General features: G+C 39.0%; 3 protein-coding genes and 1 long non-coding RNA gene across 5 annotated transcripts in view; 3 read left to right on the top strand and 1 right to left on the bottom strand.

Annotated features, from left to right (window-relative positions):
• The first annotated feature begins 228 nt into the window (after positions 1-228).
• On the top strand, positions 229-3,988 carry LOC126619308 (protein FAR1-RELATED SEQUENCE 5-like). Its single transcript, XM_050287640.1, has 3 exons — positions 229-385; positions 1,563-1,975; positions 3,476-3,988. Coding segments are annotated over exons 1-3 (612 nt in total). The 5' UTR covers positions 229-384; the 3' UTR covers positions 3,674-3,988.
• A 129-nt stretch (positions 3,989-4,117) lies between these two features.
• On the top strand, positions 4,118-8,508 carry LOC126619306 (protein FAR1-RELATED SEQUENCE 6-like). Its single transcript, XM_050287636.1, has 3 exons — positions 4,118-4,731; positions 6,460-7,018; positions 7,929-8,508. Exons 2-3 carry the CDS (start codon positions 6,467-6,469, stop codon positions 8,148-8,150), a joined length of 774 nt encoding a protein of 257 aa, XP_050143593.1. The 5' UTR covers positions 4,118-4,731; positions 6,460-6,466; the 3' UTR covers positions 8,151-8,508.
• A 9,034-nt stretch (positions 8,509-17,542) lies between these two features.
• On the top strand, positions 17,543-18,204 carry LOC126619303 (uncharacterized). Its single transcript, XR_007622020.1, has 2 exons — positions 17,543-17,727; positions 17,918-18,204. It is a non-coding gene; the product is annotated as an uncharacterized LOC126619303 (long non-coding RNA).
• A 579-nt stretch (positions 18,205-18,783) lies between these two features.
• LOC126619299 (uncharacterized) overlaps positions 18,784-26,795 on the bottom strand; it is a 53,004-nt gene continuing 44,992 nt past the window's right edge. The window contains exons 1-5 of one of the 2 annotated variants that reach the window (XM_050287631.1): positions 26,358-26,502; positions 24,158-24,221; positions 23,789-23,835; positions 23,445-23,681; positions 18,784-19,347 (exon numbers count right to left, since the gene is read on the bottom strand). In XM_050287631.1, the coding sequence (XP_050143588.1) occupies positions 19,119-19,347; positions 23,445-23,681; positions 23,789-23,835; positions 24,158-24,196 (552 nt within the window). In that variant the 5' untranslated portion in view covers positions 24,197-24,221; positions 26,358-26,502 and the 3' untranslated portion in view covers positions 18,784-19,118. Of the gene's footprint in view, positions 19,348-23,444; positions 23,682-23,788; positions 23,836-24,157; positions 24,222-26,357; positions 26,503-26,795 lie in introns of those variants that run through there. The other variant, XM_050287632.1, reaches the window with a different exon arrangement.

The following is a 26,795-nucleotide window of genomic DNA, read 5'->3' as shown; positions in this document are numbered from 1 at the left end:
TATTAAGTGGAGATGTTGGTTTGACAAAAATATTTTTAAAAAGATGATCACGTAGTTGTTCACGTGACAGTTTAATAAGGATATTAACAAATATTTCACTAAATACCAAAATGATTTACGGTGAAAAAAATTAAGAACTACATGTATCGATTTTTTTTATGAAAAGACTAAAGTTACGCATTTCGACTAAAAACCCTTTTTAAATGTATATTCCGATGATTATCTTCTTACATTAACACTTTACGCTCAAACAGTCTGAAAAAGTGAAAACTCGGAGGTGCCTTTTTTTCTCCTCTTTCAAAATCTAAGCTCTCCGTCTCTTCTCTCCGACCACCACCTCCACCGGACTCCTCCAAATCCAAATCCAAATCCTGTTGGGGTTCAAGTAAGTCCAACCCATCTCTCCGTTTCTCTGTTTTATATTTTAAAGTAAATGGTATGACCTTTCTTTCTTCTTGTTGTGGTTTTTATCTGCTGTTGTTAAACGCCCTGTGTATCCGCCATTGATGATATTGATACCCTCTGATTGATTGACTTTGTTTTGTGTGCAATTCTACTTGTTGAGCTCATTCAAGTTCCTATTTGTTTGTGGGCACACTACTTTTCCTGTATTTGTAATTGGTAATCGAAATTTGTGGGAGAAGAGAATAATGAGAAGAGAAATTAAGGGTGTGGATGTTTGGCCACATTTCATGCCTTTCTTGAAGATTATCGAAACGCGAAACGACATGGAATTGGGTGTTTTTGGTTATTTATTCTTAATTTTCTTCCAAAGATTTCTTAGATACAAATACAATTTATTTGCATATTCATCTAATCCGCAAACTATAAGGAACCGGTGAAGTCTTGAGTGCGCAGGTGTTCTTATTTCTGAGATTTTGAATAAGCTTGAGAGTCGATGGAGATATAGCTTAGCTTTCGTGTATTAGTGTTATTATAATCTTTTGTTTTGTGTGTGCTCGGCAAAGCATGTACATCCTATTAATTGCATCTCGCACATTTGTTCCACCATGTCTGTTTGAGATTTCATACCGTTGCCCTCCGTATATAGCATTGTCAAATAGAGGATAGTGAGATTTGATAGTCTTTTGTCAGTGTGCGATGTTGCATTTGTTAATTGGTTGTAACTTATTGATGTTGCTTAGAACACCCCTAGCATTGAAGGATATCATTTGCTATATGTTAGCGCATATGGGGTTTAGATAGGGGCCATAGGGCTGAGTAGCAGATGAGAATTTCTTAAACGGACTAGTGTGGCCGAACTGTAGGTGTTTTGCATCAAGGATTTTGTGAGTAGACCACCTCTCAAAACACACCTATCGTTGATAATACACGTTAAAATCTATACCAATGCTGGATTGTTTTTTAAGATTTTATGTCTTAATCTTACATTACCACATTCCTAAATCTTAAGCTTTCTTTGAGTGGAATTTATATGATTTGGTCATTTTATCATTTCCCTTTCAAATCTCAAGTTCGTGTATCCATATGCATAACTAAACGGTCTGCTTAATAGCATGTTTGGCTTAGTGCATTTTATAACTTGATACGTTGTGCTACAGTGGAGGTGCAAATGGATGATTTGAATGGGACAGTCGAAACTTCTGCAGGAGGGGAATCAAATAATATTGAAGTTGGCCCATGTCAAGAACCATATGAGGGTATGCTTTTTGAATCAGAAGAAGCTGCCAAAGTATTCTATGATGATTATGCCAGGCGTGTTGGATTTGTGACCCGTGTTTTGTCATCCCGGAAGTCTGAGCGTGATGGGTCAATAATCTCTCGTGGACTTGGATGCAGAGGGGTCTCTGAGAATCGTAGAAAAGTAATGCAGAAGGAGTGTGGAGAAGGAGAAGTTTGTCCAGCCATGGTCTTGTTGAAACAAGAGATGCCTGGAAGATGGGTTATCAAGAAATTTTTGGGGGACCATAATCATCTGTTAGTGATTCAATCACCAAAGATCCGCAAAACGCTTGTAAGCTTCTCTTGCTTTGCATATTTTCTCATGAGCAGGACAATTTCTGTTAATGAGTTGTGTTTTTATAGATACGAGTTAACCCTACTGTTAACTTTTAACGAAAAACCACATTTTTACCTTTAACTGGCAATGGCACTATTCACTATACCTTTGAAAAGGGCTTTTTTTAAAAAAGAAGTTTTTTTGGACTTTTCATTAGTTTTCCTTTAATTAATCGTGTCAAATAACTCAACAGTAACCAAACCTGTGAGCTAAACTAAAAAATATATTTTCTTTGTTTCTAAACCAAATCTGACATATGCAATACTTAAAAAAACAAAAATCAACTTATCATGATACCCATGAAAGTATAATTATATTAATCCTAGAATTTCAAAAGCATATTAAGAAGCGGAAACATTATGTTCTATTAAGTATAACAATATAACACAGGGAATATCCACATACCTTCTCGAAAAATTAAGTACAACCATATAACACAGAGGGATTATTCCCTAAACTCTGGAGATTCCGAAGCCACATACCTTGTCTATCCTACTAAACCCACAAGAACAACGGAGTTTAGAAACTACAACCACCCAAATTCCTAGTTCAATATCTTAGGAGCATCTTGACCGTATCCAAGAAATATGGGAAGGTATCGTGGGGGTGTAGGTATCCGATACTCACCCTTGTCCAAATTTGAAGTATCGGTGCAATATAGCTTGTAACTTATATTAAATGAAAAAGGAAGAAAGACGTGAAAGTTAAAGTTGAAGGCTACCGTATTTCTTGGTTCCCTCTTTCTTGCTATCAAACTACCTTCCTTTATTTGATAATGTCAGCTTATCTAGAACTATTTGATGTATCAGTTTAATGAACTTTTTTCCTTTTAAGGATTAAATTGACTCCTTACATTTCCACTTTAATATGGAGAGCATACTTCTAAATGTTGAAAAGGAAAATTACAGATAATCTTAATATGTTCTGAAGCCTTCCCGAGTCCCTGACCGCATTGGATTCAAGACTTATTTTTCTTCGTATGTAAAGTGTAATCCTGTACGTAACATTGAAAATTTCTAGGATGAGCTTAGCTTGGAAATTTAACACCTTAATTTGTTATTCCTGAATGTGTTTTAATTATTCCTTTTCCGTTTTGAACACAGCTTGTTTTTGCATGTGTTTATGGCCTTAAAATCTCTTATACCACATTGATGCTCTCACAAAATATTCAACTCGTGAGCCTTTTGATTATCATTGTACTCATGGTTTCTTCCTTTCAGATGCTTCAGAACTTGTGTTTTGTGAAAGTTTGTACTTTTGAATCGTCCAATGTATAGTGCTCTATTGCCATTGGGGATTTTATAAATCTGTTGGGTTTTGGGAGATATCTTTTGTTTCCATATGCGGTTTCCTTTTCTTTCTTGGCTGTGTTCCCTCTCGAGATTAACACAGCGCACACAGTACCCACTCGTTTCCCCCAGAGTTCATTGATCATCGTTTTGCATATGTTTCCAGGATGAGAAAGATAAGAAAATCCAGGAGTTATCTGCAGAGCTACGAGTTAAGAAGCGGTTAAGTGCAGCGTATAGAGACCAGCTACTTGCCTTTATCAAGGATATTGAAGACCACAATGCGCACCTTTCAACAAAAGTTCAATCGGTTTCTAACAAGCTAAAAGAGCTTGAAGCTAAAACAGGAGCTTTAACGCGATAGGTGATTTTCAGAAGTTGTGTGAGTATGATTTCGTTTCTAGGAGGGCCTTGATTGTATTTCTCGAATGTCGAATCAGAAACTCCAGACTGAGGAAAGTAGGAAATAGGATGCTTCTGAATCTTCTATCTTTCAAGTGTAAATATACAAGAGATTGTGATGGGGACATGACAAAGTAGGGCTTCTGAGGCCGTTTGGGCCGCAACAAAGGAGGCTCATTATTTATGACATGCTTTAGACACTAGAACTAAAGAATGTATGAATTGAGAGATTCTTCTCCTTTTCAGTATTTTTAGGGTAAAAACCTACCTTTTGCAACGCTCTAATCTTGGGATATGACGTTCGTGAATCAACTCAATTGGAATATTTATTCCTTATGGATTGATATATATTTTGTTTAATTTAAAAAAAGGGAGATAACTGATGACAATCCACGGTTATCCACTCTTTTCGGAGGCCAGGAAGACTCACAGAGGCATTTCAGCTTCCTCATGGTCGCAAGTTTGGTTTCCGCACCTGCATCGGGTTTCGAACTCGAGATCTTCAGTTTTAAGTTTTAAAGAAGTTACGTAATTTGCCATTTACCACTGAGCCACCAATTTATTTATGCCATTGATGAATTCATGTGACACGTATAGAATGAGTGTTATTTTTGCTATTACTTTTAAAAGTGCGTTCGTTACACCAGATTTAATAATTTAACAAAAAATATTGTAAAAGGGTATAGCGCGTGTAAACGCAGAAATTTTGTTTTTGTTGGTCGCACTTAACAGAGTGTAGGCTACTTGTTTTGGTGTGAAAACTTCCCTCGGTTCCTAGTCGAAAAGCATCTTCCTGTACATCCCCAGCAACTGAGACTAGCTCCGCCTCCGCCTCCGAGTCCGGAGTCCTCGGGCTGGTCTTTCTGTTACCGTGTTCCGCCCTTCCAACGCTCTCCATCTCCTGCGGGACCCACCACTACCAACGAACCCCGCAGAATTTACCACTTGGGCTCGTGGAGCTGCCATGCGCAGATCGTTTTAGGACTTCCGCTTTCTTCAAACCTTTCGTCATTGGCGACTGTGAGTTAAAACCAAACCCTGTTTATTCTTTGTTCTTTGCTTTCCCTTGCTAAGTTTCTTATGATTAACTGTTGTAATTGATGCTTTTCGTATTTATAACTCCAGGGCTCAGGTTTTTTTTTTTAATTTTTTTAAATTATGTTTAGATGCTGATTTGAAGCAAATTTGATGATTGTTTAACCACAAACTGGCCGCATTCTTCGTAAAATTACGCAACTTCGGTGAAAAAACTATGATTTCTGTGTGTATTTATCAACTTTGACTGTTTTTAGGTGAAATCATGATGCTGAGCTTACATTAATAGTTAAATTAAGAAACCAATGTTGGACTGTTAGTTCAAAATGTGTTCTAATCTTTACCGTACCAAGAGATATAATGGCTCATGTTATTTGTTTCGACAATTGGATTGTTATTAAGACTATCCTATGTTTTCTAATTTTTTTTTGTTTGGACATTCAGCGTTCGAATTTAATGTAAGAAAAATGATTTGCAAAATGCCCTTTGGGTCTGTAAGGTTCTTGTCTGTCTTTATAAGGCTGACTACTTTCGTACTAACTGTCTGCGGAATTGTGTAATTGAACTCTAAGTCTAACTACATTTTTTGTGGGGGATAGACTGCCATTATACTATAAATTTTGTGAAGTGATAGGTAACCAAACATTAGAAAGACTCGAAAACTGGTGCAATGGGAAAAAGAGTGCCTCTTTCAAGAGATGCAATTTATTAATTTGAAAATTAGGTTGGTCAAAGTTGCACGCCAACGGCCTTATTCCTAAGTTTCTTGCTTTCTCTGCAATCAAGGGCATCTCTTTTAAATGCCCTATTGAGAAACTTCCCTCTTGAAGGTACATTGTCCTCCATGTTGTGCTTGAAAAATTAATGTGCTTTAAGTTACTCTATGTCTTTGTCTCATGCAACGATAAACCTGCTCTTAGTTTATTTTTTGTGAGAAACCTTCTCCTAGTTTATCAATCTTATTTTATCCGAATCACCCATCATCAGAAGGAATCTGGAATCTGAAGAGAGATTCATGTCACATTTGAGTGCTCTTAGTTATGAAACTTCCATTGCTTGTACAGAATATAGCTGTCTTAACACAGTGAACAAAGGTTGAGTCACGCATATTGGGCAATCCAATACCTGGAAACGGTTCTCCTCTTTCGATGCTTAGAACATTATCTTGACTAAGTCTTGTGTACTTCATGTTTTGAAGACCGTTCTTCAGCTTTATTTTAGGTCCTATTATCACAAAGCTTAATGGTCCGTATGGTATACATAACCATGCATGTGAAAACCTTTGTTGTTTATGATGAATATGAAACTTTGAGGATAATTACAATGGCTCCTACTGTAATGGGTCACTTTTCTTCTGTTACATGTCATTACTGTGTTATTGGCGTTCCAGTTATTTATTAGTGCTTGTGTTTGCATTTATTTATTTATGTTTTGCAATGTGTAAAGTATAACTTAAGTCATTCAAGTATTGCTTTTGTAAACCCTGTAAACCCTCGATTCTTATGCTTTTCTTCTCCCTCAGACTCTATTCTTTCTAAGAAACAGTAATGGGGCATAGACAAGTGCAGTGTTGACAATACATAGGTTTTTGAAACTAAAAATTCTGCTGTCAAGCAAATCACTTGTAGTAGAAGTTGACCTACTATTTTGTCGTTGTTTATGTGTCCTATTTTTGGGAAAATGATTAGTCAATTTTGTTGTTTCTTCTTGTAGGAACGTAATGGATCACCAATCTAATCATGGATTTGATTCAGATGAGAGTGACCTAGATATGCATGCTGAAACCTATGAACATAATGAAGGGATACAAGGTGTGCTTCCTGAGAATTTGGACTTGTGTGTAGATGAAAAAGAGGAGACAGAAGAACAATCAGCTGATCTACCTATGAACGTAGAAGCTTTAGAACCGTATATAGGCATGGAGTTCAACTCAAGAGATGAAGCTAGAGAATTTTATGTTGCATATGGCAGACGCTCCGGTTTCACCGTACGGATACACCACAATCGTCGTTCACGAGTAAATAATCAGATTATTGGTCAAGATTTTGTTTGCTCAAAAGAAGGCTTTCGAGCAAAAAAGTATGTGCACAGAAAAGACAGAGTTCTTCCTCCACCCCCAGTAACCCGTGAGGGCTGTCAAGCTATGATAAGGCTAGCTCTAAGAGATGGACCGAAGTGGGTAGTCACAAAATTTGTTAAAGAGCATAATCACAAACTAATGAGTCCCAGCAAGGTTCCATGGCGGGGATCAGGAAAGCACTTAGCAAGTGAGGTATGTTGGGGAGTATTTTTTTTTAGCATAATACTGAATGAAATGTTTGCATAAGAAGATTTGTCACCAACTCACTGGTACTAAATACTGTGTTCAATGATAATGTTGAAGAAAACTAAACAGATTACCAAATAATTAAAAAAGGATCATGGATTTGCTTTTAGATTATAAAATGATTGTTAATCGATGTCCTAATAGTTTAAGCTTTGGGAAAGTAGTGGTCATCGAACAAAACTAGTGAGGAGAGACCCACGCACAAAGGGAAGTGCTGGATTTTAAAAGAATTGTTAATTGACATGCTAATAGCTTAAAACTTTGGGGTTGTTGGTAAAGCAACAAAACTTTATTGATCAGAATGGTTAACATGCTAATCCATGCCTTCAACTGTGGAAGAGCTGTGCGGATTGTTACCAGGCACTTGTCCAGGCCTGGAATCATCTTGCATTAGCCGTTAAGTTGAAGCTAAACATTCCTTGCTCTTTATATGAAGCTGTTGTTTAGTAGACATGCAAAAGGATTCATTTATCTTTACATATTGACTTCTCCAACTTAAGTCCTCCTATGTTAATTCCAACTAGGTTAACAGAAACTCATCTATACCTGTGTCGATCAACCAACTGCCTAGTTATGGTCTGTTTGTGAATACCCACTTTTCTATGTGGACGGATATTCCAGGAGACTTAACAGACACATATTATTGACATAGCAAAAACTAAAGCACCCATAATTGTTGCTAGCATAACACAGATTAAAAAAAATTACTCTTAATCATTGCGCCTATTGATTTCTAAGATCCCTGGTTTAGCATCTTAAATTTTCCCATGATGTAGTGACATGTTTTATGAAAAACAATGATGTGGTGACCTAATAGCATCTTAAATTACTCTTAATCATTGCTCCTAATTTTCAGGATGAGAAGGATAAAAGAATCCGAGAGCTGTCCCTTGAGCTGTACAACGAGAGGCAAAAATGTAAGCGACGTTGTGCTGCATATGAAGAACAGCTAAATATGATATTGAAAGATTTGGAAAAACACACAGAGCACATGTCAAAAAAAGTTTCGGATACAGTTCAGAGCATAAAAGAAATTGAGGAGGAACAATCAGAGGACTCGGATAGCGGATGGAGTTAATGCAACTTGTACCTTTTCTTGCCCCTTGCTTTGCCGTTGATGATGAGCAACCTATTTTATCAGTTTTTGGAGTTTAAGTAACGGCTAATTCACCTATGGTGTCGGTCAAGGTTGCCACAGAGGACAAATTAAGTCCACAGAATGGCTGTCTTTCGGAAAATATGGTGGCAGCTGAAGTTTGGTGTCTGGATCAAGGTGCTCATCCTCAGTGAAGGCTTTATGAGCACATCGGGAAAATACTTGATAAAATGTTAGAACTCATATGTTCAAAGTGTTCTGGATCATTCTCTTGTTGAATAGTAATGTAGTTTTGTTTTCCTCTCTTACCAAATTTGAAATGTTACTGTAATTTTTGTTTTGTTGGTGGACTAAATATGCACCCGTAGGAATTGGTAAGCATTTCTGTCCAAGCCCCCGGCGTTGCTGTCCAAGCCTCCGGCGTTGTCAAGCCTTCTTCCGTACTGACCTTCCCGCAGAGAGGGTAGAGCCTTAGTTACCCGCAGGTCATAAGCCAGTAACCAGTGGAAGAGCAAGAACTTTCAGGTGAAAGACCCTCACTCGAACTCAGTAGGAAGCCAAGCACGCACAAAAGAAGCTTCCCGAGCTGCTGCCCTTACCTTCTTCGTTGGGAGGCGCTATATTCATCCTTGTAATAAGTACCTATCGTTGGAATTCAAAACTTTTCTAAGCAGCCAAACATATAATATTAAGGGAATGAGGATGCTCTCCGGATCTTTTTTGTGAGGATTTTGGAGATCCATTATCGTGTCTGTTCATTGTACATCGTGTTGCTAGTTTTTGTCAGGTACTGTTTGTGTTCAATTTTAAATGAAAAAATTTAAAATGATTTATGATAACATGATGTACGATAAATGGACACAATTAAAGGATTTCGGGATCCTCTTTGGCTCCTCATTCACATTAGGGAATCCTTCATGGTCCAAATTACACAAATACGTATTATAAAACAGGCAACCTGTCACGCCCCGATCCCGATCCCGATATATGTCCAAGATCGATACGTGACGTCACCAAATACTCGTATATCTTACATACCCCACCTCCGGGATATGGCAAATCACAACTCGAGAATCAAATTTCAAAGTAATTTTTCGCTTACTTTATGGCTGCATCTAACCTTCTCGTTAGACTGCCTACGTACCCTCAATAGGGATTAAGCCATTCGTAGTTCACTATTCATCAAGCTCTGGAACTTTTTGTAAAATACTTCTAACAGAACTCATAAAGTACCACACTACACATCAACCTTAACTCCAAACAACAAATATCACCTTATCATGCACGCCGGTATGCCATTCTCACACAGATGCTTTCCAATTTATCTATCATATAAATCACTTTGTTTCACATAATACCTCAATTCATAGTATGTAACATATCAAAGAATCAACGAAGCACAATATTATTCTCAAGTCACAATGATCAACTAATCTAATCATAATAATCTCGATCATACCCAACGTCATTTCGCCATCACGTCAATTAATCAATTCCATAAATCCAAGATGCACGATATTAATATCTAACTATATTAATCAATTAATGAAACAACATATAATTTCCCGAATTTAATTAAGAAACTCTATATAATTCCCTACTTGGATTCTGAGTAATACACATGGTAATTCTAATTTATATTCACAAGGTCTATTGGGGGTAATTCTCATTCATAAAAATCTAGGGTTCTAGACTAACCTTATGAAAATGAGCAAAAGCAAAGATTCCGGACCACTCAACGGAACTGAAATACCAAGCTACTTCTCGTTATCTATCCAGACCTGTCATAAGTAAAATCAATGCCTACATCATGGAGATAACACATTGGGCAAATCAGACACTCGGGTAAGCTACGAAGCTAGAGTGAGTGACAATAATACAAGTATGTGATATTCAATTAAAACAGACCATCGATCATAATCTATAAACATCCAGTATAGAATCATGCTTTATGGAATCATCATCAAGTCATTGGAAACTCCGAAGGAGTCACCCAGACATCCAACGGTTTTTCTGATTCAAATCACAAGATTCTCAAAAACCATCGATCATACGTACATTAAAAACTAGGGCTAGATGGACCCAGTTCGGCGAAAGCCTACATAAGTAACCAAAGAGGAAGTGGCCCCCCAAAGCGGATTAACCAAGCAACGCCACCCTTAAGAAAGTAACCAAGTAGGTAGTGACCCCCTAATGCGGATTAACCAAGCAGAGTCACTCCTACATCTGTTAGGAAGTGATCACCAAATGCAGATTAACCAATCATGATCACTCCTAAGCATACATAGCCTTAAGCAGTGTCTGAAATGCCGATATTATCGGTGATATTTCGTCCATAATGTCGGTTTTGTGAGAGAGGGATATTTTAACACTTATCCAATGATTTTTCGTCAAATTATCGCGATATTATCGATAAAATCGATAATATCACGATATAACCGATAATATCGTGAAATTTTGAGCTGGTGCAATCGGAGAAGAACGCCGGAGCTTCTACAGCTCCGGCTGACCGTAAAAGAGCACCCTAGACTCCGATCTAAGTATAAAAATGAAATACAAAAGGAGAGGAATGTTTTTATAACTTTCATTTGCCGTGAAACGGTCGGAGGTGTTCGGAAAGTTCCTCGACCCTCACGGCCTCGCTGGAGCTGGGTGAACCTTGTTAAAAAAACCAGATAAAACTTAGTATATCTCGATTCTCAACCACACCACACAACATGCAAGATGAATTGAGGGCTTACCTAACCAGAAAAGGATCAAGAGAACTCGTCGGAGAGTTCTTGGGTTCGCCGACGAGGCGGAAGACGTGGACGATGAGAAAGACGAGGGAGGAGGAGAAGGCCATGTGGGAGAAGGATTGAGAGACTGAGGTCTCTGTGCGTGTGTGTGGGAGAAGGGAGAAGAGAGAAGGATCGAGACTTCGAGAGATCTGTGAGATCTGTGTGTGTGTTTGTGGGAGAAGGGAGAAGGAGAAGAGAGAAGGATCCAGAGACGACTGACGTCTTTGTGTGCGTGTGTGGTGGCGTGTGTGATCTGTGTGTGTGTGTGTGTGTGTGTGTCGGTGGCGCTTGTGTGTGTAGGTGGTGTGAGAAAAGAAAAACATCTAAATAATTCAACTTTTACAGCTTTTAGGAATTGTACAATTTTTTACAAGACAAAAATAATGGTGGTTTCATGCATCAAGATTCAAAATCGTGTGCCACGCGTGATATTCTTTCACATTCTCAGAGGTGGAGTATCAGATGATCACACATTTTTTGACCATGGACAAAAATAATGGTGGTTTCATTCAAAAGCATCTAAATAATTCAAAACCCAAACAACTTTTACAATTACAACTTGTACAATTTCAGACCATGGACAAAAATAATGGTGGAGTATCAAACCATGGACAACTTTTACAATTTTAGACCATTCAAAACCGTGTGCCACTGTGTTATTCTTTCACATTCTCAGAGGTGGAGTATCAGATCATCACACATTTTTTGACCATTCGAAAATTAAAACCTCTATTACACATTTTCGTTTCTTTTTATTCCCTTACCCCTTTCAGAGCTATTCCAGATCCATTCCAGAGCTTCAACACAAAGGGTTCCATATTTAAGGCAAGTTTACGAACTTATATTTATATTATTGTAATTTATACTTGCATGTTAATTTTTTGAAGTAATTAAGTAATGTTGTATAATTATTCCCTAGAATAATTTTAATATGTTTAATGTTATTTATTATTTTATTATCAAATTGGATTATTATTCATTAATATTAGGTTTTATTATTCCATATTATTTTTATAATTACTTAAATTCTTACAATCATTTTCTTGACTTCCTATTTAATTCTTCTATAGAATAACTTTACCTCCTATTTTCTTTACTTCCTATTTAATATGTTTCCGTCACTATATTTTTTGGCCAAAAAATAATTGCTTAATTTTCATGAAAAATAAATATAGGTACGTTTAAGATGTCCAATGGAGTTACTAAACGTGATTGAGCTTGGGAACATGGAGACCCAATAGACGGAAACAAACATGGCACAATTTGCAAATATTGTGGTCGGGTAATGAAGAGTGGCGGAGTGACACGACTTAAGTACCATCTTAGTGGATTAGATCCAGCACATAATGTCCAACGATGCGATAGTGTCCCCCCAGAAGTGAAGGCATTCATCACCACAGTATTAAAAAATAAAAAACAGCAGAAGGAAAAGATAACACATGGAATGGAAAATATTCGAGCTGGGCTACGAGGAGAAGTCATTGGCCAAGCGGTTGACAGTGATGATGATGAGGATGAGGATGAATGTGATGATGACATGAGACTTGAAGAACGACGCAGTTTGAAACAAGCATTACGTGCCTCCAAACAGTCAGCATGGGAAATAGAACACCTTCATAAAATTCCTAATAGAGCACAAGGTTCCGAGACAAGTGGTGGTGCACAAATGAGATGGGGAGCACGTGTTAGAGAATCACAACCAACACCACCAATAGCCCAAAGTTTAAATAAGTCATCCAAAGCACGTCAAAAAAGTGTTTGGAGTTATTTCACTGGAGGTAATGTGAAGGAGGGAATGGGGTGTCTAATTAGCAAGTTTTTTATCTATGACAATGTCCCTGTTGAGAAGGCATCATCACATCATTTCAAAAATATGGTATTCGGATGTCAACAGGCCGGTGTTGGAGTACAACCTCCCACTCCCTATGAGGTAAGAAACAAATATTTGGATATGGAGTATAAAGACATTGGCGAATATGTTAACAAGTTGAGGTCAAAGTGGGAAACTAATTGTTGCACAATCATGTGTGACGGATGAACTGGCTCGACCATATTGTCTATCATAAACTTCATGGTATACTCCAAGGGAAAGACAATTTTTTTGAAGTCTGTTGATGCTTCAGACCATATAAAGAACTACAAGTATATTTACAAATTATTGAGGGATGTAATCATGGAGGTGGGAGAGCATAATGTTGTCCAAGTCGTGACTGACAATGGTTCTGCATTTGTCAAAGCTGGAAAAAAGTTAATGAAGCATCATAATGTGTTTTGGACATCATGTGCAGCACATTGTATTGATCTCATGTTTGAGGCAATGGGGAAGAGAAAGAATGTTGCTTCTATGGTAAAAAGAGCTAGAATGATCACAAATTATATTTACAATCACGGTTGGTTGTTGGCAAAGATGCGTGAATTTTGCAAAGGAGAAATTATTTGTACAGCTACCACTCGATTCGCCACCAATTATATTGCATTAGATAACCTACTTAAGAAGAAAGCAGGGTTGAAGCAATTATTCACTAGTGACGATTGGGCCAACCACAAATTTAGCCGTTCAAATGCAGGTTGTATGGTGGAAAGTATAGTGCTTGATCATGCTTTTTGGACTCAATCAGAACATGTGTGCCAAGTGTTTGAACCTCTTTACAAAGTTTTACGGAACGTTGACACAGAAGTGTATCCTACTATGGGGGCAATATATGAGTTGATGCGTGTAGTGAAGGATGACTTGGAAAGAAATCATGGTGCAAGGTGGGTCATAAGGATAATTGATGACCGATGGTGTAAAACATTATACCACGATTTGCATGCAGCATGTATAAATTATGTCATAATTTGCAATTCATTTCTTTAGTTGCATAAGTATTATTTCTCTTATTAGAGTATGTGTTTCTTTGAACAACATATTATTTGAATCCTTGATACCAATACAGACCCGGTGTTGGAGATGATGATACCCTTATACGTGCTGTACATAATGTATACTCTAAATTAGACATTGCATCACCAGCAGTTAGCCAATTTGGAAATGAGGTACACAATTACTTAAATTATAATAATTACATTGTTGGATTAAACTAACACGATTTATTGAATTCAGCTAACATGGTTTAAAGATGCAAGAAGAACTTTTGGAGAATCAACATCAGTTGCTGCTTGAACAAAAATGTCTCCTAGTGAGTGTAAACATATTTCACTATTATAATAGAATTTGTTGGAGTTATTAGGCTTATCAACATTGTTTTTCATTATAGCTGAATGGTGGAATATGTATGGGACTGATGTACCAACTGTGAGAAAGTTAGCAATCAAAGTATTATCACAAATAGCTTCCTCATCTACTTGTGAAAGAAATTGGAGTACATTTTCACTCATACACACAAAGCAAAGAAATAGGTTGGCTCATAGTCGGTTGGAAAAATTAGTTTATTGCTACTACAACATGAAGCTTCAAATTTGAGATAAGGAAGCAGAAATAGATCATGTCGACCGTGGTGACCCATTAGATGTGTTTGATATTGTTGCTGAAGATGATGATACAAAGGGTAACCAACTTTATCAATGGATTAGACCTCTTCATTTAAATGATGATGAAGGCAACCCAGCTCCCAAAGTTGCTGAAGAAGCACGTAATGAAGGGATAAATGTAGAAAGAGTATTAGAGGAGGAGGTGAGATTTAGCAGCGCTGACTCTTTCGAAGAACTTTTGCGCCCAAGACCAAGAAACACTGGAATTCCACCTTCTTCCAATCCTACACAACCACAAGATCATGCTGATACTAATGATAGCTCTACTACAAGATCAAGAGACTCACCTACCACCGGAGGTGGAGCTGGAGGTAGTGGTGAAGGATATAGTGGAGCTGGAGGTAGTGGTGGATATGGAAACTATGTTGGACCACCTCCCGGATTTATGAGCCCCTTCACTGGTGAGGCAAACTTCACGCATGCAACACAGGATGAGGACCATGGCAGTAGGTGGGTAGGACCATGAATTGGTGCCATAGGGAATGACTATACTCGTAGAGAAAGAGGCAAGAGGATTTTGTCAAGTCAAGAAGATGACTTGTTATCTATAACTTCGGACTCTGTTGGAGTGGGAAGTAGTAACTATGGTTATACTCATAACCAATCATTTCCATACCCTTCATATCCTATTCCTGTTGGGATGGAAACGAGCGACTCATGGAAAGAATCCGAGACTCAATCTTCAAATGATTTTGCTTATGGACAACGTCAACCAATCTCGGATCCATATGGGTGGCATGTTAACAATTACATGCAAAACTATTTAAGGGATTTATCATTTGATAACTACTCTTCACAATACACTTCTTATAGGACCGGACTAGGGAACAACTATCCAAACACCCTTTTAACAAGCAAGCTACGCACCTCGGGGTGAGGTGCGAAGCTAGTTCCCGAGTAAGTAGCTAAAGCAAGAGGGCAATCAAGCAAGCGATCGTAGGTACACAAAGTAATTTGTTATGTAAGCAGATTGGTGTGGAACTAGATCCTCTGCTAGAGTAACAGTTCTACATATAGAGATGATGAAGATATTGAAAAATTTGAACCTCATAGGAACTTTATGTGGTACTAAGTCACTCATGTATCTTACCATGCAATGTATAAAGTGTAAAATATTGTACTAATTCATTATATATAAATGATTATGGTGTGTTTAAACTTCTTTCATTAATTACTACATATTTTCTACACTCACAATGTTTGCCAGCTCGCTATATAATCAACTTAAATAAGTTAAATCCATCATGCAATGCATTTCCTTCCAATTTTTGTGATAAACTAATAGATAATTGACTAAATAAACATTCTGCAAAGTTTCAATAAAAATTTCCAAGTTTTTCTTACAATTTCCGTGGTTTCCATATTATTTTTATCGATATCGATAATATCCCGATATTTCCATCGATATTTCTATGTTTTTGGACTACCGATATTTCCGATATCATTGATATTTTATACCTTGGCCATAAGGATCGCCCAACGCGGATTAACCAAGCACGATCCATATATAGTACGGTCCCCCAATGCGGATTAACCAAGCACGACCACTAATGAAACCCAAGCTAGATATGATTCCAGACCATCACTCAACAGAATCGCGGAGTATGAGGGATTTTGGACCATCTCTCAATGGAATTTGAGTGGATACGATTCCGGACCACCACTCAACGAAATTGCGGAAGGCCAACAACCATATATACAATGGCTCAAAGAAATGAGACAAGCACAAGTTACCTAATTTACAAAAGCTCAACCAAGGGAAATAAGGCACAAATACTAAATTTAGAACGAATCAACGAAGCGGAAAATGAAACCATATTGAATCAACAAATCCCCATCACCACGGGTTAACGGTCTACCACTAGTCCTCACATTTCATCACAACATGCCAATCAAACCAATCAAACCATATTTCAATATTTACATGTCAAATCTCGTTTCATAAACTTAAATCAATGGCTAAGCATTAAAAATAACAATTCAATAGAAAACATATTTATAAAACCAAGTCATATCCACATAGGATAACAATTATGAAAACAGGGTAATCACCAATATCACATATATTAAAGTCACTCACCTGAGGTCCACACTAACGCACTCTAGCATGGAATTCAAGGCATCAAGCTCTATCACCGCCAAAAATAAAGCACAAGTCCACATTTAGATTCTCTCGATAAATTCACATACCCAAAACTCTCATAAGTCTCCCACAATGACATTTAATGAGAATCAAACCGTCAATCAAAGGTATGGTCCATGATCTTACATCACTTGCTCCGTAAGATCCCCAACCACTAGATTTTCACTAGTAAGTTCCTAAGGTCCTTAAACAATATCTATAATAGCATACTAAAAATTTGGTGTTAATTCAATGTTAAGATCGTCAATTGCTAGAATATTCAAGTGGCGGACCTTATCGAAACTATACTCAACCAAAAGCACACAAATACATATTGCATATTTCCGTATCCGTGTCCATACATCGTAGATAGATGCTCACTTGTCAAAAACTTTCGAATAATTGAAATATAATTCTAGATTTATAAGAAATTCATAACACAATTAATGACTTTTTATTTTTTGAACAAACAATATTATCTACTCTAATGAAAGGGGTGAGATTAGGCTCACAATTGACTAACAATAATGTGATCCAAATTTATTTTTTGACGAGAACCAAACCTAAGACCTCTTACTGAAGAGGAATACCGGCAATTAATGACATTATTATCTGAATGAGGATCCTCTCTGGATCTTCTTTGTGAGGGTATTGGGGATTCTCGTATTGTATTCGTTTATCGTACATCCTGCGGTCAGAAATCATTTTAAATATTTTTATTTAAAATTAACATGAACAGTACTTGACAAAAACTGACCGCACGATGTACAATGAACGGACACGATTTGAGGATCTAGACAGGATTCGGAAAGAGGATCCTCATTCTCATTATCTCTTCACAAAACTATATATATATATATCAAGCCATTTGACTAATCAACATTCTCTCTCTCCACAAATACACACACTCTCTCTCTTAAAACAGAAATCACCAAATCTGTAGCCTATAATGCAGCATTTGACTACGTATTTAACTAACACTTACCCAATCACAATCGGATTTCTCAACATTTGCCTATAAATTAAACCACTCCGACTATTTGAAGCTTTAAACCAAAAACTAAACATTCGATTAACGGCGAAACCAGAGTGTGTATCTGTGTTGCTCCTCCGAACTCCCCCTCAGGTATCTCTTTCTCTACCATCCATGTAAGTGGAATTAATTTTATTATCGAGGTATCGACAATGTAGTCAGTAAATGCGATATCAGTAAATGCATGTTAGCGTAGCCAAGTCTGTAATTTTCTACGTTCATTCTAAATTTGCATGGTTGAAATAACAAAAAATAATTAATATGGTGTTTGTTGTGATGGTAGAGGAAGGATATATCGATATAGAGACAGTGTGTAATGGCGGCGGGTAGGGTGCCGCATCCGCCACTGAAAGGGCCGAACCTGGTGAAGGAGATAGCAATGGGAATTGCGGTGGCGATGGTGGCGGCGATGCCGTGGAAAATGTACCAATGGGATTTGCAGAAGAGGACCAGGACTATGTATGAGTTGCTCGACAAAGGTGAAGCAACTGTTGTTGCTCAAGAATAATATGTATATCCTCCATCCTTCAAAAAAATAAATGAATAACAAGAAGCTAGGTTTTTGACAAATTCCCCCCTGAATTTTTCGGTTTTTCCCACTATGAGCACTAAATTGTTTTCGTCGCAAATTGGTCCCTTTAATTTTGCACGTCTCTTTTCGTTTAAAGTCGACTTACATCCAACAAAATTGGAACGAGTGTGCCCGACTTATGTTAATTTACAAGTCGGGCACACTTGCTCCTATTTTTAATGTATTTTTGCTCAAAGCATATGAGTTACATTCCCAACTAACCAATTTTCTCATGTCAATTGCCTTTTAAGGTTACATCCTGCACAGAAACATAATTTCGGAAATTTGAAAATTGTGAAATGTAGAAAGTGAGGGCAATTTAAATGAGGCTAATGTGTGTTATGCTTCAGGAAAAATAGTTGAGAGAGAGACCAAAGTCGATAATTTTGTAAGTTCAAGGGGCAAATTTGTGCAACTTGAAAGGTAGAACATGAATTACTCATGAAGGAAACTTATCTCTTCTGAACCTCACAAATGATAGTTTCGGAACATATAAGTTCCTTCAAGTTTAATCCCTCTTAATCCCCTCGAAGGAAAATTCTTTCACCTCATGTACATACAGATATACATATCTCAAATTATTTGAAGGAAAATTCATTTATTTCACAAGAACTTAAAAAAATAGCCATAAACATAGCATATCTCAGAAAACTTGCCAATGTAACTATATAAGAACATAAAAAAAAATAAAAAATCATTAGGTGAACCGTGGACGGATCAAAAAGGAGCGGTTATAAGTTTTAGGATTATCTTCATTTATCGCTTGAAACTAACAGAAGACTTGACGTAAAATCGAGCGCTATGACATTCTAGGATCATATAGCCGACCCCACTTAAGGAAATACGGCTTTGTCCTCGTTGTTTTTCTAAGTGGATGAAAAAAAGAATGGGTAAAAAACAAAAAGAAACCAGTTCATTCCAGTACCACAGTAGCACCCAATTCCTTAAGCTTGTCAACAATGGGCCCTGCCTCCTCTTTCGTCATGCCCTTCTTCACCACAACAGGGACCTTCTCCACCAACTCCTTCGCCTCCTTCAGCCCCAAGTCCGTGAAAGTCCTAACCTCCTTTATGATCTTGATCTTTGCCGTTGCATCGAACTTCTCTATCTTTATATCAAATGCAGTCTTCTCAGCTACCTTGTGTCACGGACCGCATGTTAAAAAACAAAGAAAATGCCCAAGACATCATATATCTAAGCCCATGAAGCCATGTCTTCATGGAAGCTTCTGGAACGTCCCGGAGAAATCAAGAACGTGGCGGAGCATTCAAGATAATCTAGGGCATTCCGGAACATTCCACACAAGTGTACATATTTAAGCCTCACCTAGAATAATCTAGATTAGGCAAGTTGTATCTAGAACTATGCTAGATATTTTTGGATGTAAGTAGGGGATTCTAGAACCCTCCATTGAGGAGGTGACTTAGGCCTATAAATAGGAGGTAAGGCCATTTGGCCAAACCATCCAAGAATTGTAAGCAATTGTAAAGTTCTCTTAACTTTCAATACAAAGCTTCCTTTCTCCCATCTTCCAAGTGATCTTAGCATTCTCCAAGTTATCTTAGCTTTCTTTGTGATTCGATCCGGGGAAGCGAGGCTTCGAAGGCTTACTTAGCTTGTTCGTCGAGGTATTCAAGTCTAAGTGCCGCACGGGCGGAAGGCTTAAAGAGTCATCCCGTGACAGCTGGTATCAGAGCCAAGCTCGTGAATCACTTGAAGGAAAGTAGGATATGGCAAGTGGAGAGATGGTGTCCGGAGTCTCCGATCTAAGGGAGCGTACTGCCGAGGTCCAAGACGTTGCCAAGAGCAAGCCAAAGTTAAAGGACTTGCAAGCATCGATGGAGACCATGGAAGAGCGACTCGAGAAGGTGGAACGAACCATACTCGAGTTCGATACTCGACTTGATGAGGATGTTGTCGACAAGGAGGAAATCCAAACCATGGTGGACAATGGTAAGGATGAATTGCGTGGCTTGGTGGAAGGGCTACGAGATGAGCTCCTTGGCGCTCTCAACACCATGGCAGACAAGATGCGGAGGGAAGTCCAGGTTCACCTTGACAACATAGAGGCAAGGTTTGTGGCGCTTCAAGAAGAGATAAAGGACACAAGGGAACTTAAGGGAGATGTGGCGTTTTGTAAAGAAGCAGTTGTGAAGCAATTCGTGCAAGGGCCGAGGGAAATCAAGGCGTTGGACTCCAAGGTAATCGACTCCTTTAAACCCAAATCCTATAATGGGAAGAGGGAAGCAAAGAAGCTCGACACATTCGTGTGGAACGTGGAGCGATACTTCAAGTACCTGAAGCTTGAAGATGACGAGTCCAAAATCTCTACGGCAACCATGTTCTTAGCTGACAATGCCCTTATGTGGTGGCGTCGTCGGAGCATGGAGATTGAGCAAGGTACGTTTTCTCTCACCACTTGGGATGAATTTAAGAAAGATCTTATGTTGCACTTCTATCCCCAAAATGCCAAGTATGAAGCCAAGGAGAAACTAAGGTGGCTCAAGCAAACGGGGAGCGTCAAAGACTATGTCAACGCCTTCGTGAGCTTGTTATTCGAGGTGCCCAACATGTTAGAGGAAGACAAGCTCATGTACTTCATGAGTGGACTGCAAAATTGGGCAAAACTCGAACTACAAAGGAGACACGTGCAAACATTGTCTGATGCCATTGCCGCTGCCGAATCCTTGATTGAGTTTAAATCAAGCCACCAAGGTGATTCCAAGTCCACGGGGAAGAGGGGTAACCATGAGAGAAGTGGGGGAGAACACAAGCCGAAGGATAAGGCCGAGACAAGCAAACCGAAGGAGAAGAAAGCCGATAAGCATGACAAAGGCAAGGGTAAGTCTTGGCAACCCAACTGTTACCTATGCGACGGCCCTCACATGATGCGAGATTGCCCACAAAAGAAGGCCCTTAAGGCCATGGCTTTCAAGGAGGACAAGGCCGAGGAGAGTAACGATGCAACGATGGGATGCATCCGTCTACTGAATGCCATCCAGACAACCCTCCCACAACCTAAGGCTCAAGTTGGGGGAGGATCATTGTTCGTCGACATCAAGACTGGTGACAAGACGACGCGTGTGTTGGTGGACACAGGAGCAACACACAACTTCATGACGTCGGAGGAAGCCACAAGGCTTGGCCTCCGAGGAAGCCACAAGGCTTGGCCTCCGAGTCACCAAGGAGCCCGGTAGCGTGAAGACGGTAAATTCCGCTGCCACCCCCATTGTTGGAGTTGCGCGCAATGTACACGTAGACATTGGCACATGGAAGGGAACAATCGACTTCACCATAGTTAAGATGGACGACTATGGCGTAGTCATTGGGTTAGAGTTCATGGACAAGGTACGAGCCTTTCCCATTCCCTTCTACAATATTTTCTGTATCCTGGCCGACGGAAGACAACCTTGCCTGGTGCCATTGGAAAGGCAAGCCAAGAAGTGTACCCAGCACTTGTCGGCAATTCAATTTGCCAAGTCTTGGAAGAAAGGCGAGGCCACATTTCTTGCAACCCTAATGTTGAATGAAGGGGAGGAGAAGCACGGGCCTTTGCCGAAACAAGTGGAAGACGTCCTTGTGGAGTTTGCGGACGTGATGCCTAAGGAACTGCCAAAGAAGTTGCCACCAAGGAGAGAGGTCGACCATGCGATTGAGTTGGAGCCTGGTGCTAAGCCTCCCTCCAAATCACCTTATAGGATGTCGCCACCCGAGTTGGAGGAATTAAGGAAGCAACTCAACGAGCTACTTGATGCTGGCTACATCCAACCCTCCAAGTCCCCATATGGTGCACCCGTCTTGTTCCAACGCAAGAAAGAAGGTAGCCTAAGGTTGTGCATCGACTATAGGGCATTGAACAAGATTACCATCAAGAACAAGTACCCACTTCCGTTGATCGCCGACTTATTCGATCAACTTGGTGAAGCAAGGTACTTCACAAAGTTAGATCTTCGATCGGGATACTACCAAGTGAGGATAGCCCCTGGAGACGAATCGAAGACGGCGATGGTGACCAGATATGGAGCGTTCGAGTTGGCTATAGGGCAACAACCCTTGACCCCGAACACGGTCGTGACTGGCTACACGGGGAATAGTCCAGCCGCTTTCAAAACTGATAAGGAGTGGCAATTAGCCCACGAACTTGCTCGAGCTCATTTGGAGAAGGCTTCAAAGAAGATGAAGAAATGGGCAGATCGCAAGCGAAGGAATGTGGAGTTCCAAACTGGCGACCAAGTCTTTGTGAAGCTCAATGCGTCTCAGCACAAGAGTACTCGTGGCTTGCATAAGAGCTTGTTGCGGAAATATGAGGGACCATTCCCTATCATCAAGAAGGTTGGCAAAGCCACGTATGTTATGGAACTCCCACCCCGCCTCAAGTTTCACCCGGTGTTCCATGTGAGCAACTTGAAGCCTTATCATGCGGACGATGAAGAACCAAGTCGAGGTGAGTCTCATCGAGCACCCCCTTTGATGACGGAGGCATTTGACAAAGAAGTGGAGAGCATTGAAGCCAAGTGTGTCGTGGTGCGACCAAGACAACCAAAGCATGTGGAGTACTTTGTCAAATGGAAGGGGCTACCATACTCCGAAGCAACCTGGGAGAAGGAGACGTCCTTATGGCAATATAAGGACTTGATTTAGACATTTGAGAGGCAAGAGTCGACGAGGACGTCGACGGCTTAAGTGGGGGAGGATGTCACGGACCGCATGTTAAAAAACAAAGAAAATGCCCAAGACATCATATATCTAAGCCCATGAAGCCATGTCTTCATGGAAGCTTCTGGAACGTCCCGGAGAAATCAAGAACGTGGCGGAGCATTCAAGATAATCTAGGGCATTCCGGAACATTCCACACAAGTGTACATATTTAAGCCTCACCTAGAATAATCTAGATTAGGCAAGTTGTATCTAGAACTATGCTAGATATTTTTGGATGTAAGTAGGGGATTCTAGAACCCTCCATTGAGGAGGTGACTTAGGCCTATAAATAGGAGGTAAGGCCATTTGGCCAAACCATCCAAGAATTGTAAGCAATTGTAAAGTTCTCTTAACTTTCAATACAAAGCTTCCTTTCTCCCATCTTCCAAGTGATCTTAGCATTCTCCAAGTTATCTTAGCTTTCTTTGTGATTCGATCCGGGGAAGCGAGGCTTCGAAGGCTTACTTAGCTTGTTCGTCGAGGTATTCAAGTCTAAGTGCCGCACGGGCGGAAGGCTTAAAGAGTCATCCCGTGACACTTGGCAGCCGTGGAGGCCGGTCCAGATTCGGAAGATGTGGAGCCAATCCCTGAGACTGCTGGGCCATACCGGTTGAGGCCCATTTTCAGCCTAAAAAGAATGGAGTAGTCGTGCCTCTCAAGCTTTGTGAGGTCGAGGAGCTCGCCGGCAATGCGCTCAAGTTTATGTGTTTGAGTCTCATTTGCTGCAGTGGCTGTGGTGAGCTTGCGAGAAACAGTAGCAGGCAATGTGGATAGGGGCCTGCAGGGGTACTTTTGTGGTTAGGTTGGACATCCTATGAACATCCGATTTCAGAAAGAGTTCGGATAGGGACCTGGATGCAGATAATTTTGCACATCCCAACTTACCCAGATCCTTGTTGAGTTGCAGTTCTGGGAGCTGAGCATTTTACAGCCTGCCATGTATGCAAATAAAAGTATTAAAAGGAAAGCTCAAAGAGTAACAGATATTTCCAAGTCCAATCACTTTTAAGATAGTAGAAAACAACATAATTTATGGATTCGTGGAAAACGAACAAGTTCAACAAGTTCAGGCCTAAGAAACTTTCACACTATCATCCCAAATTACACAAATACTCCAACTGGATTGGCATACAAAAAAAATGTTGCCCTAGTATATGAAAGATTCAAAACAAATGGATGATGTGCCGCATTGAAAAATGGGTCCCAAATATAAGTTAATCAAAACTAAACTTAAGAAAATGATGAGGGTTGTACCCTAGCATAGGTGGAGAAGCGTTGTACTGAGCTCGCCATTGGCAGTTAATGAATCAACATGCACCTGTGGAAGCAAAATCATCAGTAGATGTAAAACCGCAATCTAATGTGTGTCAGTTTTGTTCAAAACAAATTGTAGTTAAATAAATCCTAGCCTTTGGTTTAGTTCAAAACAGCCATATCTTTATGTTTTAGCAATAATTTGGATTTTATTAATTCAAGGGCCAAAATAAATAGGCCATACAATTTCTGAGAGCTCAACTGTTTGATAATTCATACAGGCAGATGGGGTAGCAGTATTTTGGTTCATCTTATTGAAAATGCAAAATAAGAATGAAATAGAAAAATAATCTTAATAGAATTATGATATACATGGTTTCATATTTAAATTTGATCAAACCATGTTGAAGCATTGATCCTTTTCAAATGATTGCTGGATATACAGAAAAACAGCAGTAGTCAAACAGAACCGCTGATCAACTGGGTCAGCTAACATGCATAGAAAGAACAGCCAGACAAAGCATGAAGATCCTTCGGAAATAGTTTCCATGTCTTTAAAAATACAAACTGTTTTGCTTCTTCACAAGATCACTATTAAAGTGTGCATTGCTAACTGTAGTTATACAGTCCACTGCCCAAGCAAATGAACAGCTACGCTCTTGTTAACTTTTGATTAAGTCCAAATAACTTATTACATTTACTCTTGCAGGCTTACTGCACTTACACATGTCTTTAGGATCAACATACAGAAAAGTAACAATAAGTAAATATCAATTTAAAGATGAGAAAACTCGGATTAATTCCAAAAATTAACTGACCATGGCACGAGTCATGACAGAGAACATGAAGTACATAATCTCACTTCAGATAATGCCTAAAAGTAAGAAGATAAATATGTATGCATAGGCAGGCATACAGAAAAACAAAAAGTGTAGATGCACCAAGAACTATAAACAGAAGGGCTTACACAAAAAAGAATAACCAAAATCTACACATTGAAAAGTAAGCTCAGATGGGTTGGTTAAAAAATTATCTTTTTAGCCAAAATGGTCTCTGAGGTTGACATAACTCCTCACTTATGTCCCTAACAATTAAAATCGATAAGACTAAATTTGTCCACCGTAAACCATTTTGGTCATTCCATGAGAAATTTGTCAATATCCTCGTTAAGTGGAGGTGTTGGTTTGACAAAAATACACTTCAAAAGGTGATTACGTGGTCGTTCACGTGACAATTTAGCAAAGATATTGACAGATTTTTCACGAAAATACCAAAACGATTTACGGGGGACAAACTCAAGGGCCACTTCTATCAATTTTCATTGTCAGGAACCAAATTGAGGAGTTATGCCAATCTTAGGGACCACTTCTACCAATTTTCATTCTCAGGACTAAATTGATAAGTTATGCCAATCTCTTGGACCATTTTGGCTAAAATGCTTAAAAAATTTAAAGCCCTTGAGGAAATGCCCTTAAGTTCATTTTTACGCTCTTCTACAAACATCAGACTCTAACGAGATGAGGCTACTGACTGACTCTAATCAGGTCACTAATAACAAGATCTACATTGCAGGATTACATACAGAAGAAAACTATACTATTGCAGAGGTTGACAACTGTGGTATAAAATCAAACCCAGCAACCAATCATCAACAGCGAAAAAAGAAACAAAACCCAGGAGCACATAATAGAGAAAAAACATAAGGAGGTACCCGAATTGGAGAAAAAAGAAGTATGTATGATTGCCTACATAATAAAGCAAAAAAACTGTCAAGAAATATTTGGGAGAATCCTTTTCTTCTCTGACCCTTGATTTGCTTTGGAAAAAAAAAGTGGAAAGCTAGTAACTTTGGTGCAATGTTAAATCCCTCAATCCTTCTCTTTATCTAAATCCATGCCAAAATACAGACCCTCTCAAGGAATCTAATTTCTGTATAATTCAAGCATAAAACGTATCGAAAATTGTATAATTCAAGGTGTGTAAAAAGGCCACTCCCCACCTCCCTCCCTCTACAAATTTCTCTGAACTAAAGCTTGCACTTTCATGGAGCACCCCAAAAAATCCCCAATCTGTATGACAAACGATTAGGCATTACCCAAAATTCCGGTTTAAGTTGACTAGATTGGAACCAGAGACATCGACACAATTTACAATCCTGAGAAGAACACATATTAGCATTGAATGAGAAGAGAAAACTTACCCTGTTGAAATCTTAAGCAGTGGAGTGAGCTTCCAGTGGCCGATTTGGGGCTGTCAGATACACCGAAGAAAGTTTATTTCTTCGCGTTCAGGGTTTTCGGAAGTTGTGATTTCAGTCCTTTAGTTTTATGAAAATTCTTCTTTGGGTTATTATACAAAATAGTTTTAGAGGTTCGCATGATCAATAGAAATAATTTATGAGATTAAAAATCAATAAAAATGGTTTTTGAGATTGTCCACAATCCATCATTTTGATTATTCCGTTAAAAACGCTATGGGCAATTTTCAAATCTTGCTAACTCAATCGTTTATTAATTAAATTCGATCCATAATATATCAGAATGAAGATAGGAAAGTGTAGAATAAAATAACTATTTGGAAGCCCAATGATTGCCGGAGATGGCTGAAAAATAGCCTGAAATGTAATTGGTCAGCGGGA

Source organism: Malus sylvestris, chromosome 4 (genome assembly GCF_916048215.2).
Source record: "Malus sylvestris chromosome 4, drMalSylv7.2, whole genome shotgun sequence".
Lineage (NCBI taxonomy): Eukaryota > Viridiplantae > Streptophyta > Magnoliopsida > Rosales > Rosaceae > Malus > Malus sylvestris.
Note: the sequence above shows the minus strand (reverse complement) of the source record. Positions and strands in the feature narration are given on the sequence as shown.